General features: G+C 40.6%; 2 protein-coding genes and 1 long non-coding RNA gene across 4 annotated transcripts in view; 1 reads left to right on the top strand and 2 right to left on the bottom strand.

Annotated features, from left to right (window-relative positions):
- Positions 1-2,082, bottom strand: part of LOC122627205 — a 4,203-nt gene extending 2,121 nt beyond the window's left edge. The window contains exon 1 of the long non-coding RNA XR_006326812.1: positions 1,356-2,082. This is a non-coding gene — a long non-coding RNA (uncharacterized LOC122627205). The remainder of the gene's footprint in view (positions 1-1,355) is intronic.
- LOC122627202 (protein timeless homolog) overlaps positions 1-16,077 on the top strand; it is a 179,063-nt gene that overhangs the window by 41,335 nt on the left and 121,651 nt on the right. The gene's annotated exons all lie outside the window — the stretch shown is intronic.
- On the bottom strand, positions 2,206-6,468 carry LOC122627203 (insulin-like growth factor-binding protein complex acid labile subunit). Its single transcript, XM_043808164.1, has one exon. The coding sequence runs from the start codon at positions 6,129-6,131 to the stop codon at positions 3,423-3,425; it is 2,709 nt and encodes a 902-aa protein (XP_043664099.1). The 5' UTR covers positions 6,132-6,468; the 3' UTR covers positions 2,206-3,422.

The raw sequence follows: 16,077 nt of genomic DNA, 5'->3' as shown, positions 1-16,077 counted from the left end.
AGAGAGAGAGAGAGAGAGAGAGAGAGAGAGAGAGAGAGAGGTAGTAGGAGTAGAAGATGATAGAGAACTGCTATACGGTGATTAAATTTCCGCGTTGCACCCTTCGCGAAGGGTTGTTTCATAGGAAATTTAAACAAGATCTTAACAAACGGTTTCTCTCATCGTTTTCGAAATCGCCGTACATGCGATCCTCATACCTCACGTCTCTTTTTTCTTTTTATCCGCGAGTTGTTCTGACTTCTCAACTTTCTTATTTTACGAGGTTGATCCAAGAACTTGGGAAAGTCTCATCGGGGAAGAATAAGACGAAATAAAAAAAGATTTAATACTTGTTAGTAGTACTCGACTTACAAGATATCGATACGATTTGGTTAATTCGTACGTCAGAAATCTTTCAAGTCTATCAAGTAAACTGATATTAATAATAAATTAATGTCAATTGTAAATGAAAAAGATCGAGAATGAATTAAAAGTTGTTCGATTTCGTTTCTTTGATACGGTGCAGTGAATTCAACGAAACGTGTATATTATGCGAGAAGAGTTTTTAATTTTATCATAAAGAACAAGAAAGAAAAAAAAAAACGTTGGAAGTACGTTGAAATTATTTAGTCGTTAATCAAACGTTTAATTTCTAATGCTTTTTACACAAAATCATTGTCGATTGAAATATATCGAAAAATAATAACGCGTTGTATTTCCCGAAGGAAACGATACGATTTCATCTTCTGTACCACTGAGATTTCATCATCAGCTGTCGATCTTTTTCCTTTGACATCTCTGATTCCGTTTCATCTTCCTTCTTCGTGTTCGTTTCATTTCTCATCTCGATCCAATAATATTTTACCAGTGCACGTTGGAAAACTTTACTGCGTGGAAATATCGTCGGCATCTAAGTCTGCGATAAACTCATTCCCGTGGTAGCGATGCTATTGCTCACCGGTAGTTAATTATTGTGGATTAAAACGCTACGAAACTTTGTCGTCAGAGAACGAGTCTGTTTTCGTTGAAAAAGTTTAAAGCCCATACCTTACCGACGTTGAGAAGTTTATTTTTATCGTGTTATTTATCGTTCCTTTTACACGACCAAATTAAAGTTACAGATTTGTAGGATAAGGCGTTAATATTCTCCATAGCGTTCCTCATTTATGGCTCTCCGTTATAACGGAAGTTATATTCTATACTCGATAATTAAGAGAGATAACAGAAAAATAAAATAAAAAAAAAATAAACATGTACATATAGTACGTATGTATTATTAGTCTATGTAAGTACCTATGTCAGACAACAAATCAATATCTCTGACAGTAACAATCACCAATTTATAAAATTGTACGATGTAAGTAATTATTACTTACCTGTTAATATTTCTTCAAGTAGAATTCCCGATGTATCTATCTAGAATATAGTGCGAGTATAATAACGGAATCATAATAAATCGATAGTTGTGTCTTTTACGTTTCGATCGCTTAATAAATCACGGTTAAGTAAATTTACTAAGTAACGTTGTAATACATAATTTGTAGATGATCGATTCTTCATCCATCAAATTAGCTGGAAAAGAAACATTTATAAATCTATATGAAGAGAGAGTGAAAGCGATCATTAATTTATCATTTCTCGTTTAAATTACTTAACCCTCCAAGTGCACGAAAGGAAAAAAAGATAAAAAAAAGGACGAATTACGTCGAATATATAATAATAAATCGTTAATCGGGCCAAGAAAAAATAAGAATGAGCTATAGACATGCATCTTTGTACATCCGTTTATTATCATCATAGTCGTACTTTGACACTGGTTATTTAAGAAAGATAATGTCTAGCCTCTTCGTTATTTCTTATCTGCTCTTTTTCTGCTCTTTTTTGTTTGTTTGTTTGTTTGTTTGTTTGCTTGTTTGTTTATTTGTTTGTTTGTTTGTTTGTTTGTTTGTTTGTTTGTTTGTTTGTTTGTTAAGGTATCTTGGCGATTTGCCAAACCTCCAGAATTAAGTTCGGAAGCAACGTTTCAGTACACTCGATGCTGTCACCGCCGATAATGGTTTCGTATTTAAGCTCTCTCATTCTCTCTCTCTCTTTTTCTCTCTCTCTCTCTCGTTCTCGCTCTCTCTTTCTTTCCCTCTCTCACGCTCTCTCGCACTCGTACATAAGTATTTATAGCCAAACACACAAGCAAACTCTTTTCTATTTCTCTCTCTCTCTCTCTCTCTCTTTCTCTCTCTCATACACATATACATACACATATATACGCACACTCTCGACTTCGTTCATGCAGCGCTCGATAAAAGTTCTTTCGAGCAATTCTCCTTCTCTCTCTTTCTCTCTCTTTCTTTTTCTAAGCACTCGCCCTCGTTCCATTATACGAAGCACATTTCGCCACCGTAGTTTTCTTTTTTGTTGACCGCCATCACCGTCCATCTTCAAACTACCACGCCTATCACCCTCTATTTCGCGCTCCGAACCTTATTGCCTTCTTTTTCTTTTTTCTGCCCTTTTTTCTCTTTTGCACTCACTTGCGTTCTCACAAGGAGTCCATTTTCCTCGGTGCACCACAAAGGAAGTCGAGCTTGTAACCCGAGCGACACACTCCCTTCGTCATATGATTATTGTCACTTTCTCTGTCGCTTGACGCGTTCGGTTTTCAGCGTCGCGCCGTCACGAACGTCATCGTAGTTTCTCGTTGAGAAACGAGACAGGACGTAAGTGTCGGTGTATTGTTTTACACGCGTGCGCACGCACATACCGTATACGTAGCTAGCTCGTTCTCTTTTATTCTCTCTCTCTCTCTCTCTCTCTTTCTCTTTTTTTCTCTCTCCTTCCTTTTCCACTTCTTTACGACTTCTTTCGCAAAACGTGCATAGACAATTTGTATTCTACTTGTTTTCGACATACGTTACTCGTACGAACTATGTTCTTCTATGTCGTTCGAGTATCTACCAATCGAGTGTCAGGATTATCGAGTATCGATGAGTTAAGCCTGAAACCGTCGAGGCTTTTCACTGTTAATACCGCTTCGCGCGTTCTCTCAAAGTCGTGTCCTTGATATATCATCCTTCCTTGCCCATCGTAAAACATTTCGACTTTTTCAGTATCGCGTCGGGAGCGCAAAATATCGAACAAGAAATGTCCCTCCAAATAAGTCTTAGGTTCGTTCGATCGAAGATCTTGTACGTTTTTGAAAATGGAGCTAGTAGCGAAACACCAAGTTTCCATGTTCTTTGAGAGACGACGAAAACTAAAGTTTATAAATCGTTTGAGTTTCACGATATCGATACCGAGGCGCATGTAAGAGATTACTTGAGAATCTTCCTGAGGTATTCAGCGAGAATAACTTTCCTCGATCGTTCGAGTATCGATTCTCGCATCCTCTCTTGTTGTTCCTCGAGTCGCCTGTCTCTTTCAAAGAGCCTGGCGCACTCCGATTCTGGTCACCAAAGTTCCGTGCTCGGTGTTAACGTATGAACTTCGATGTTCTCGTGACGATGGTATCTTTCTCTTCGACGTATGGTAGCACGTCTGGACAATATGATAGTCAATGCTGCAGCCGCACCTAGGGCAGCTCCAACGAGGACCAACATTCCGGGATGTGCGCCAGATAATTGTTCGGACAGTCGAGTACCGGAATCGGTTGCACGGCTGTTCAGTTCCTCGGCTATCGTGTTCGATACGATACCGTTAGTCAATACGTATTTTTCTTTCGTCAGGTTGTTCTCTCTCGTCAGGTACTTATCCGACATCGTCGTCTTTTCCTCATTTAGAGAAAACTCGTTCGAAAAGTTTGATGTCTTCGACGTAGGAGACAATTCTTCGTCACCGCCATTCGTTAAAAACTTTTTCAACTTCTCGCTCTTCTCCGGTTTGCCTTTTGCCGAGACGTTGACGCTGATAGGAGAGGATGCAGCATCCTTGTCATCCGTTTTCATATCGATCATCAACTTTCCTTTGCCTTTGCGCCATAAATTTTGAACGTTTGCCTCCTTTCTTTTCAAATCCGTTCCTTTCAACGTTGGCGAAGTTATGTTTCTAAAGGAAGTCGGTGCCTCGTAAACGCGGGGCATGCTCGTCGTTCTTATCGTTGAATTTTCCACAGAGATGCCGTCCATTTCGCTCATGGAACTGGAAACTTCGCGAGTCGTCGTTTTTGCCAAGTTCGAATAATTAGCAAACTCTTCGTTCGTTTCCGAAGTCGACTTGGTGAAATTTCTGAGTCCGTTGATAACGTCGTTAGAGGAAGGAGTAAAAGATCCGAGCGTTTCGTTCAAAGATCGGTCAGTTTCAAGGAGATTCGGCAGTGTCGTCGACGGAGTCGATCTAACGGTCGATATCATCGTGGAAAGTGTTATGGGTGGCGAAGGTAGATCGCGTAGGTGAGTTCCCAATAATTCCTCGGGAGCTGCGCATTGAGAGAATTCGAGATTATACGTCTGCTCTTTGTGCTCTCTTAACCATTGTCCTAGCCAATAGAGATCCTCGGTACAGCTCCAATCGTTTCCAGCGAGTCGTAAAACACGGAGCTGCGGGAGCAAATATGGCAAGTCGGATCTAAGGGCCGTGAGATTTGTCTCGGAAAGGTTTAATTCGAGGAGACTTTTGCAAGCGGAGAGAGCAGCGTCGTCCGTCAATAACTGTCTCGCCAGAACGGGACTTCGTTGAACGTCGAGAACAATAAGCCGTTCCGGTGTCTGTACAGGAAACGCCATGTCACCTTGTTGTTGGGATTTCTCTTGAAGTGACGTTAATCCAGACATACGAAGCTTGGCAAGATTACTCGGTCCACTCAGAGCATTAACGGTTAACGCTTTGATAGGATTATCGGACAAATCGAGTTCCTTCAGCGCGAGTAGTTGACTGAACGACCCAACTTCGATTTGCCCGATATCGTTGTTGTTTAACATGAGAGATCTCAAATTACGAAGTTCTTGAAAATCGTTCGCTTTCAAAATGGTTATGCCATTTCGCCGAAGGTTCAGAACGGTCAAGCTACTGGGAAGACTTCCGGGAGTCTTGGTCAAAAGATTTCCAGAGACGTCTAGCTCCTCGAGCACTTCCAACCGTCCTAAAGCATCGTCCTCGATCTCGGTGAGACGATTATCGGAAATGTCCAACATTCGTAAGAGAGGATAACTGTCGAGATCGCCGCCTCTGATGGTGGTCAACTTATTGCCGGCGAGACGTAACGCTCGAACGGATCTGGTGAGGGCTGCCGGGACTCTTGCAAGACCTGTACGCGATGCGTCCACCGTTTCAAGTCTCCTTCCGGTGCCGAGTAACAGAGAAACGTCTTTCTCCTCCAGAGGATTCTCCGCTAATCTCAGAACCGATAGCCCCGGTAAGGGTTGAAGAGTTCCCGAAGCGGCCTTCGCCAAGCCGTTCCTCGAGACATCGAGTTCTCGAAGCTTATCGAGGCTCTCGAACCATCTCGCACCGAGCACTTGAAGCTGGTTACCGCTGAGATCTAACTTTTGAAGAGAGTAAAGAGGCGTCAACGCGCTATCCGGCAGGTCTGCCAGCCTATTATCCGACAAATCAAGAAACTCGAGACGATCCAAGCCGCGAAACGCGTCCTCGTGCACCATCGCGATCTCGTTGCGTCGTAGATGCAAGCGCGCCAGTTCACTCAGCGTCCTAAAAACGCCGACATTCACGTCCTTCAGCAAATTATTCGACAGATCGAGACACGTCAAACCGATGAGGCTCGACACTCGCGCGTCACTCAAGTGCGGTACCTCGTTGTACGAGAGATTCAACGATCGTAACCGTTCGAAACCGTGCCACGAGACGTTCAAGGACGTCAGCGAACAGTTCGTCATCGTCAATTCGTCCAAATAGGGAAGCGCCGTCTCGATAGTGGCGCTTCGGCTTTCGTTCGCCGTCAAGGCCGTCGAATTCGACTCGAGATCGGTCGATGCCTCGAGCTCGGTCAAGAAACTTGTTACCTCGTGTTCCTCCGCTTCCTCCACGGACAATCTCCTCGTGTTATCGGGTACCTCGGATAATTCCGGCACGCGACCGCGACACGTCACATCCGCGAAGAGCGGCGAATCCCTGTCGACGATGACACCTTGTTGACAGACGCAGAGATCGGGACAGGCGGAACCGCTCGCCATCAAGGCGAGCAATATGAATGGAAGCCACATCGCTTCCAACGACGGCGACTTCACATCTCGACGCGCATCCGTTTCTATCCTCTCTCGACGTTTCCGGCGAAGACGACGACGACGACGAAAACTAAAACGACGACGGGAACGACGACGTAACAGCGGAGAAACGTCGTCGCCTTGACGATACCCGCTGAAAACATCTACGAAATGATCCACTTGAACGAACTACGAACCACGATTCTTATTATTATTCTTCGATAATCAGATACGCGTTCGAACGATCTACATACGATCTATATCGGTCGTTCGACTCGAACGTGATGTCCATACGAAGGACTGCCAAACACTGCGGCGACGAACTCGCAGCTGCACTCGCTTCGCTTCTACCATCCCTCTTTTACCCCCCAAACTCCGATTTACCCCTACCCCCGGACACATTCCGTCCCTATCTTCCGTTTTCCACGAGCGCCTCTCTTTCTCTCACTCTCTTACCCCGCTCCTCGCTCCTCACTCCGCCACCTGCAACCCTCTCTCCACCCTTCCGTCGTATCTTCCCTCTCGTACCTACCATACACCTACTTCCACTTCCATACCAACCACCACCAGCCGTCGCTTTTGCTCTCGAACTCGATAAGGGGTGCGCGCGCGCGCGCACTCGCGTCCACCTACAACGTACTGACGCCGACTGATACGGAGAGGGGTGAAACGCCGAAAGAGTAACGGAGAAAGAGAGCTAGGAGTTAGCATCAAAGGTGGGAGGAAAAGAGTCGGTAGGGAGGGAGAATCGGTACCGTGTGATTTCACGAACTACCGCCGCTGCCATCCGGCTGGCTGGCTGGATGACTGCTTGGCTCGATGCTTCTCTCTTCCTTGGATGCTTGCTTTCTACCGCGCAGAGCTCCTCTCTTCAATTTCTTTAACTCGATTCGCCTGCTACGATTGCGATCGAGCGAAAAGAGTTCCCAATGACGCACCGTTTTAACGCCGATCCGTGTCGGTCTCTTTTCGTGGATGTTCCCTGGGTTTCGAAGATCGAGGTCTTCGATTGTATATCTCCGTGTGTATGTATATATATATATATATATATATATATATATATATATATCGCCCTCTTACATCCTTTCTCTTTCTTTTATCCTTCTTACAAGTTCGCCAAGCAACGAGAGATCGTACGTTTGTATTGGATCGAAGTTCAAAGGGACGGATCCGAATTTACGTAAATAGTTCTAGTCACTTGGGATCGGTATTATGAGCGTAAAGTCAAAACTAAACCTCCCACAGCTCAAATCGAATTCTAGAATCTCTCCTTTGAACGAGGAAATGCAGACACATCCTGTTTTCTATGGGATACGATCAGGCAAGGTGTGTTTTGGTATCGATCCTCTTGATATCGATCGTTCGAACGTTCAAACGTTTCTAATCTGATCATTCAAGTTCCAGATATGGAAAAAGAAGATTCTCTATAAAAATCGCTTCGATAGCCATATAGAAAATTACAATTCTCGTTTCTATGCTTTTTAATATTATATTAACGATCGATTTCGTAGAAATTCTGAAACAACAACGAAGCAGCATCATTTAACGATCAAGTGGCTATAAAATCAAAACTGACTTGCGAATTAAACTTAATTAGATAGCGTATCTGGAACACTTTACTGGCCATCAAGCTAGTTAGAAAATTGATCGATCGAAAATCCCGTGATGTTTCACGTTCTCTTTCGCGAATGAAAAACGGACAGGTTTATATCGATGTCATTTTCAATGACATTTAATAATTAGTTTGCGAGCTCGTAGCAGTAAAACGGACATCGATATACTCGCATGAAAAGACGAATAAAATGTTCGTTTTATTTTTCGAGAGAACGTTAATAACTTTTGACTATAATTAAACGACACCCTTTTATGATATTAATAACGCATAGCAGTTTTTTTTCTCGTTTTTATCGAACTCTTTCTCTCTCTCTTTCTCCCCCTCCCTCTCTCTCTCTCTCTTTCTCCCCCTCCCTCTCTCCCTCTCTCTCTCTCTCTCTCTCTCTCTCTCTCTCTCTCTTTACGAGCGTACCTACCGTAGTTTAATTCCGAACCGTGTCTCGCTAAGGTTTCATTCTGGATTTCGCTCGAGCACCGACATGTAAATGGTCGGAATAGTGTGCTCGTGCCCGACGTTTCTAATAAGAGAGTACCGTGTATAGTATATATAGAAGAGACGCGCATGTCCAAAGAACGGCTCGTCGTACAGGGTGCTTTCAAAGTTTATAAAGAAGCGTGGGAATAATGTCGAAGTTTATACGTCCAGTGAAGAACGTTCTCGCGAAAAATCATTCGACGGTAAACGACAACGTGACGGTATTGGTAAACTCGTTCGAACCGGTAGTGTATTTGTGTGAAACCTCGATACGATATCGTTCTAGCGACTTCGTGTTCGAATAAAGCGAACACGCAAAGTTCCCATGTTGCTTACATTTGTGGGGTCAAATGTTTTTGCTTTTAAAATTCGATTCAAAGCTTTTTCCACGTAATGGAACAGAGCGTTCGTGCTTTTTTGCCAATTGAAACATCGATAAATATTGAACAACGATGAATAAGAACTTATTCGTTGATATTGCTATGAAATGATAAATAAATTCATTTTGTTTTGTACGTTTGTGATAATTATAAGTAAATGTAAATGTCAGATATGATTCTCGAAAAAAAATATTTCTAATGCGTTAGTAACTCAGTTGAAGTTCATACGATCTTTGCTTTAATACTCCCCATCTCAAAACACCTTACGCGCTCCTAGGGTTATATATACATATATATATATATATATATATATATATATATATATACACACATATACACACATATACACATACACATACACAGGACTTTCTTGGAAGCAGAATGCCTCAGAGGCCCATAAATTAGTTTCTCAGCATCTCTAATCCATTGGGAATTACTGCATCACTTGCTCCTACTCTTACGAAACGGTCGAACGTGATCTTGGAGCGACCTATATTTACTCTATCTATGTATCTCCTTACTATCTCATATAAACGATTTTTACGAATTTAATATCTTGATGAAGTGTCGCACATTAAAAGCTTAGAGATCATTTCTATGGCCCATCGAATTCTTTGTTGTTACTTCTGAAAGTGGTTAATAACGTTACAGGAATTATATATCTGATACGTATATAAATCTAGAATAATATTTCTTAAATGATAAAATCTTTATCGAAGTTTGATAAACGTATTAAATATTCCAGAAAATAATCTGTTATTAAACTTATCAATTTTGTATAGAATTTTACGAATTTATACCCGGTCGTATGGGCAACCTTATGGTGCTTTGCAATTATATACCGTAAACAAAGCTATAATATCGTAGAATTTGAAAGAAATTTAGTAAACTTTGCATTAGCATGAGTTATAACTATGTCGTATTTTCTTCCAGCGATCGGTCGTGACGTACGAACGTACAAGAATTATTAATGATCGCGTTAATGATAGAGTTTATGCGATAGAATTGGTCGCCAGTATAAAACGTTCTTGTATTTCCCATATATCGACGATTCGAATCTTTCTTTGTGACAATGCCGGTGCACGCAATCCACACGGGTGATCAAGTGCTGTGTAAACGCGCTTGAAAAATCTACTTTTTCTAGCTAACAATCGCACTATAACGGTTTACTCGATTGCCGATTTTGAACGATCGTGCGTTAACAACATAACGAAACTTTCGACCATTTCCACAGTGTTTTGTAATTTGTAACAGTGCGCTTACAAAAATATATTTTTGCTCTCTCGTAGTCCATTTTCTAAAGATTATTCATTCTGACACAGGATCTCCAAAAAAATTATTAATCACAAATGAATGTTTAGGTATCTTAACAAAAGTATTGCCATTAATGGAGATAGATCTCGATCGTTAAAGATAATAAATTAAACCTTGACGAAAAATGTACATATCTATTACATTGAAAAAGATTAAAAATCTAGATATATATGCGAATGTAAATTACGAAGGATGATGCGGTTATTTTATTTAAATTTGTTGCATTTTCGTAGGGACACGTGTTAACGATCGCGATATCATGCAATTTTAAATTCTAATACGATTTTTCTTCGAAACGTTTTAACATTTTGTTATCAGTCTACGTACTCTAATTAGAATTTCAACGCGAGACCGAGCTAGGGAATTAAACTTCTCTAACAGTCGTGGTCATTTTCTTTCACGAAAAAAAGAAAGAAAGAAAAAAAAAGTTAAGCGTAACACGTTTGGCGAAGTCGAAATATTTTCAGTCGCTCGAATGGAAGTAAAGAGGAAGCGACGTTAGCCGCTTCGTAACGAAAACCCTTCTTTCGTACCTTGCGGTGTCGCTCGATGTGTAATTTCACCAAAACGGAGGACAAAATCCTTGCGAGTATTGGCTGCTTGCGTTGGTTACAAAGTTACTTTTACGGGAGCAGTAGGCAAATGTAAATGGTGTGGGCGTGGGGAAAGAAAGAACGGGCATGGGAACGGAAGTTACTGGTAGAAGAAGGAAGGGAGAAAGAGAGGGAGAGAGAAACTATTTCTTGTCTTTCTTTCTCGAAGAAGATCTTCTGCGTTGAGAAAGGCACGAAGCAAGAGAAGAAGGGGAAGATAGGGAAGAAGAAGAAGGAGGAGGAGAAGGAGGAGTAGTAGGAGGAGGAGGAAGAAGAAAAGGAGGAGAACAAAGAAGGCGTAGGAAGAAGGGAGGTTTGAGGTAGAGTGAGAAGGAGAAGAGGAAGTAAAGGGGATGAGACTGTCGGAGTTTGTAATTGCTGCGGCTTTAACGCGCTGGTGATGGCCGATGGCACCCGGGACTGGGGTAATGGTCTGCACCAAATGTCTCTTCTTGCGAGAAGAGCGCGAGGGAGATCGAGAAAGGCGTCGTGAAAACCAAGCGGAGACAAGGAGAAGAACATTCGGTACGACAGCCGTCGTGAAGGAGGTCTTGGAAGAGAGAGAAACAGAGAAAGAGGGAAGAAAAGAGAGGAGAGAGAGAGAGAGAGAGAGAGAGAGAGAGAAAGAAACGAAGAGTGACATGAAGAGTGGTGAGAAGGATGAAGAGAGGGAGAGAATCGGAGAGTATACGAGGCGTCGTTCTTCTCTCCCTGGCACGACCACCGTCGTCTTGACGTTCCTTTTCCCCTTCGTCTTCTTGCCATCGGCAAGCCCGCAGCTGCTGGCATCAAGCTCTGCTTTCTTTTTCTTTGCCTCTTCTCGCTTGATCTCCAATCAGTGTATCGGCCATTGAGTGCACAACAAGCCACTCGTATAGCAAATATTTTAATCCGAGGGTGACTTGTGCTTCGAGAGGGTGAGTTTCCACCTTCTCCCCCTCACTCTATTTTTCTCTATCCATCTCTCACTTTTTCTTTCTCTATAATTATAAAGAAATATCGGTTGACCGATACCTAATCTTCCTGCCTTTAGGACATTTTTATCTAGTTATTAAATAGAATGAGAGAAATAAACGAACTCCATTAATATTTGTCTTAAACAATAAAGAGAGTTTTCTTAATTAAGCACGGAATAAGATTCGAACGCGATACCTTTAATTTGATTGCAAGAAGAAGATTCCTCTAAGTTTCCAACCGCACGATGTGACGTTTGACTAAGAAAGTTCTACGAGTGGATGCCAACGTCGGTAGACCAATTTACAAAACAATCTGCATTTCGTCGGGCAACACAGTCGGGGTCCTTAACGCGTCTAGTTTATCTCAGTCTGTTTCTCTCAGTTTTTCTTTCGTTTTGAGATCGTTTTACGAGAAGGATACGCGTAAGTTTGAAAAAACATGGAGCGCGGTTTTCATGGAAGGAAAAAAGGAAAAAAGAGGAAGGAAAAAGAGAGATAGAAAAAAAGAAAAGTACGAAGAAGAAAAAGAAGAAGGAGAGAGACAACCGGTGACCTCATAAACTTCGATCGACTCGTAAAGCATACCTTTTTCTTCCTACCGTTTTTCTCGTTTTTGCGATTTTTATTACGTGACTTGTAAAGTTTGAGACGAGGAAGGGATCGAGGGGGAGGTTTGCTTATTGAGGAAGAAGCCGTTGACAAACGCGAACATCTTGTATTTTCTACCCGTAAAAATAGATACGTTCTTCGTATATTCTTCTTTTCTTCAACGAACAATTTCTTCGACGTTACATGCACGCTTGTACATAAATGCAAATCAACGTAGTTCTTTTTGTATCTTTTCTTAAATGTTTGTATTTGCAGCAATTTAATTTTTATTCACTGTTCAGATGGATCATTTCGCATTTTGTTATACTATTTGTATACATTACACGAACTCTTGAGTTTAAGTACAAAGGATAAAAACTTCATTTATTGGTTCGAACAATTTCGATAATGATCAAACGATCATTTCAATGTTCCTATAGAAATCTTCATATTTTATCAGATTAGTGGAGTAAAATATAAATTCATTCTACGCGAATGCCTATAGGTCGAGAGTATCGATCGACTTGCTCGACGAAGCACAATGATATACCATCTATAGTACTCGTCTCATCGAACTTGATACATTTTATGATGAGGCTTATAATCTTCCGGCGGCAACACGCTAGAATCCCTTTGAACTTTGATTTCCAAGCAATAATATAATTTATCATTATGGAATACAGAGAGGAACAATGCCTATCGGATCGATATCGATGCGATACAATGAAATTCCGTTCACTCTGTTAATTGCCTTAACTATGGAGAATATAGTTTAAATATAATTTGCATTAGATTTAATTAAATTCGCCTGCTTAATAACTCCGATTAATAAGCCGAAAGAATTTTTATTTTATCGTATTGTATTTTCAACTTAAACGCACTGATGTACTTTAATACTTATATAATTGCGTTTGTCCATATAAGACTTATACGTCGCACAATACGTACTTATAGATATATATTTGTACGCGTATAATGCATATATATGTATATATATATTTTTTTTATTCTATATTCATTCGTCTCTTACTTTGTCTCATATAGCAAACCTTTGTAATATATTTCGTTAAAAAATCTACTTTACCAGTAGATCCGAGCGGTGAATTTTAAAGTAGCAGTAACAATATTCTAGTGGAAAAAGAAAACTCTTTGCAGGATAGAAAAGGATTCAATGAATCGTCGTGCTGGGACGCGTACGTAGATCGCTATGGGAGCTTTAAATTTCCATTACTCCTCTAGGATTTGGTGTCTCTAAAATCTATACATATCCACGAATAGGATATTCCTTTCATCCTTTACGCAAATCCTTCCTTTGGATATACGAAATACTACTTTCACATATACATACATATATCTATGTAAATCTAAATCGAAAGTATTAATCATTATTTTCCAACGAAATACCGCTACGACTAATCATAGGAAAACGAATTTCCTTGTTTAATTATATTAAATTTCTAATAAAATAAAAAAGTCTATTTTATTCGATTAAAACGAAACTCGACGAACGAAATTATATTACACTTTCGCATTCCGTTTCGGTGAAACGAGAATGCGTGAGCGTTAAAAAAACGCATGCCGGGAAACATTTTGTCAAGAAGTTTCATAGAAATGTCCCTTGTCCCGCTGATTCTTGTTCTTTAAATGCAGGAGGAGAATACCATAGCACATCCAAGATTGCGTTGCGATTTATGAAATTTTTAATTCTCTCGCAAGGCATTGTCGCTTGTCTTTGTTAACGTTGGATAAAACTTACCTCGTGGTAATCCGTTTGTATCGCGATATGGATCCTAGTAGTGTTGGTGTTGGTGCTTACTAAGGGTGGTAGTAGGTAGTAGCAGGTAGCAGTAGTCGGTGTTGGCTCTTAATGAACGAAGTAGAGTTGCGTTGCAGGCAGGTAAAGGTACCTACAGGTGTACCCCGGGGGTTCACAGCGAGCTAGTAGAAGCGGAAACCAGCACAAACGGCCGTTCTCCAAGAGCGAAGGAGAGAAAGAGAAACAAAGAGAGAGAGAGAGAGAGAGAGAGAGAGAAAATGAGAGAGGAAGAGAGAGACAGAGAAAGCCTGGCGAATCGGGTGGAACAGTGGACAGATACAAATGTTACTCGAGATGAGTAAGAGGGAACAAAGGTATCTGGGGGGTCATTTGATATCTCAGGATAAAATAGGAGCGCTGGAATGGCCTGAGATAAAGGCGAAAGGAAGAAAACTGCGGGCAAGCGAAGAGATGTGTGTCACGGAGGGGGGTGGGTAACTATCTCTTTCTCTCTCTCTCTCTCTCTCTTTCTCTTTCTCTTTCTTTTTTTCCTCTGTCTATCGCTTTCTCTGTCTCTTTCTTTGCACCACTTCTACTGCTTCTATCCGATGACGCTCTTGCTGTTACAGCTCGAGTAAACCTGCACGAACACGTTTCGATGTAACCTTCTACTTCCCGTACGGTCACACATCCCTCTTTTTTCAATCGTACTACGTACGTTCTTCATTTATTTATTTTTCTTTCTTTCTTTTCGTTTCGTTTGTTTCTTTCTTCGAAGAGGAAAGAAGAAGAAACGAGACTTATTTAATAAGTATATATGTTCGATAACAAAGTTTTTTATGATTATTGTACTCGAAGTTTCTTTGCTTTTTTCTAATTTCATTTTCGAGATTCTATAGATATGTATGTATATATGTGTGTATGTGCGTATATCTGCCGACCTTGTATAGGTAGACCTTTCTATGTATCTCCCTTATTACGAAACACGTAACGTTCATGAATGAAAACATGTTTTCAAAATAAATACGTAGTTCGCCGTTTCCTATTAGAATATTGCGATGACCTACACGGGTCAAAACAAATATCAGTTTATTCCGGAGCTCCGCGTAAGCAAGATGTCTTGCCTCTTGATCCTAATACGTTTTATTCTTCTACCGCAAATTGATCTTGTGCTTTTCGTCGGTTTTAATCGTCGTAAAAATTGATCGGATATATTTAAGGAAAATTTATTCCAGTGAACTTTTTAAAATCGAGTGTGTGAAACAATAAACCATCTTCCCGATCAACCGTACTCCGAAGCCAGGGAGAAATTTTTACGAGGTTTTCATTGCCCCAGGTGAGTTTTTACGCAAAACAAGAAGAATGGCATCTGTGAAAGTTTCGTTCTTTTTCCGAGGAATACCATAAGGCGCGATTCCAATGGTAACTACGATAACTGTTTTGCATTTATATTGCGTATTGCATATTGCATTTCCGTTAGAACGTGGCAAGAGTTTCTTCTCATTTCTATCTTTAATTTTTAAAAGGTATTTTTAAGTATTCAGCATGTTCTCTCTCTCTCTCTCTCTCTCTCTCTCTCTCTCTCTCTCTCTCTCTCTCTCTCTCTCTCTTTCTCTGTCTGCCTTTCGATGTTATTATGCGTATATAATATGAATGTATCTAAGTATATACATATATACATATCTATGATACGTATGTACATATATATGTATGCTATAAATCGTATAAATGTTTCTTTCTCGATTATAAATTCGAAATGGATGATTTGAAGAATAATGTCTATCTCTAAGAAAAGAACAGCGTTAGAAGTTATTCCATTTCAAACGGATATACACCTTTTATGTAATCTTAGATGACGAAGTTATCTTAGTTATGACTATTACGAACTTTCATATCTCTCATACGTGCCAGAGAGAAATTTACAAGAATACAAGCGCCAACATTGTGGGAAGTTTCGCAATACCTGTATAGTTATGCCTGTCTTAAGCGTACGCTTAGCGTTTTGACCTTGCCGAAAATTATACTATATTCGCTCGCTGCTGTTAGTTGTGCGACGGTATATCGCGTTCTTATTAAACTTAGCCCGAGTTACGACGGAATAAAAGAAAAGGGAGGCGTAATTTAACTTAAATCATTGTCTAGTAATTGTTAAATATATAAATTAATTATGGTCACGATTAATTGTTTTATTCGTCGTAAGATAGCTAGTGAAAAGGGGAAAAAAAATATCATTTTAACGAAGCACCCGAAGAAACGAGCTCGTTCGTGAT

This window comes from Vespula pensylvanica, chromosome 2 (assembly GCF_014466175.1).
Source record: "Vespula pensylvanica isolate Volc-1 chromosome 2, ASM1446617v1, whole genome shotgun sequence".
Lineage (NCBI taxonomy): Eukaryota > Metazoa > Arthropoda > Insecta > Hymenoptera > Vespidae > Vespula > Vespula pensylvanica.
The sequence above is the reverse complement of the archived record's forward strand: the minus strand, read 5'-3'. Positions and strand labels throughout refer to the sequence as shown.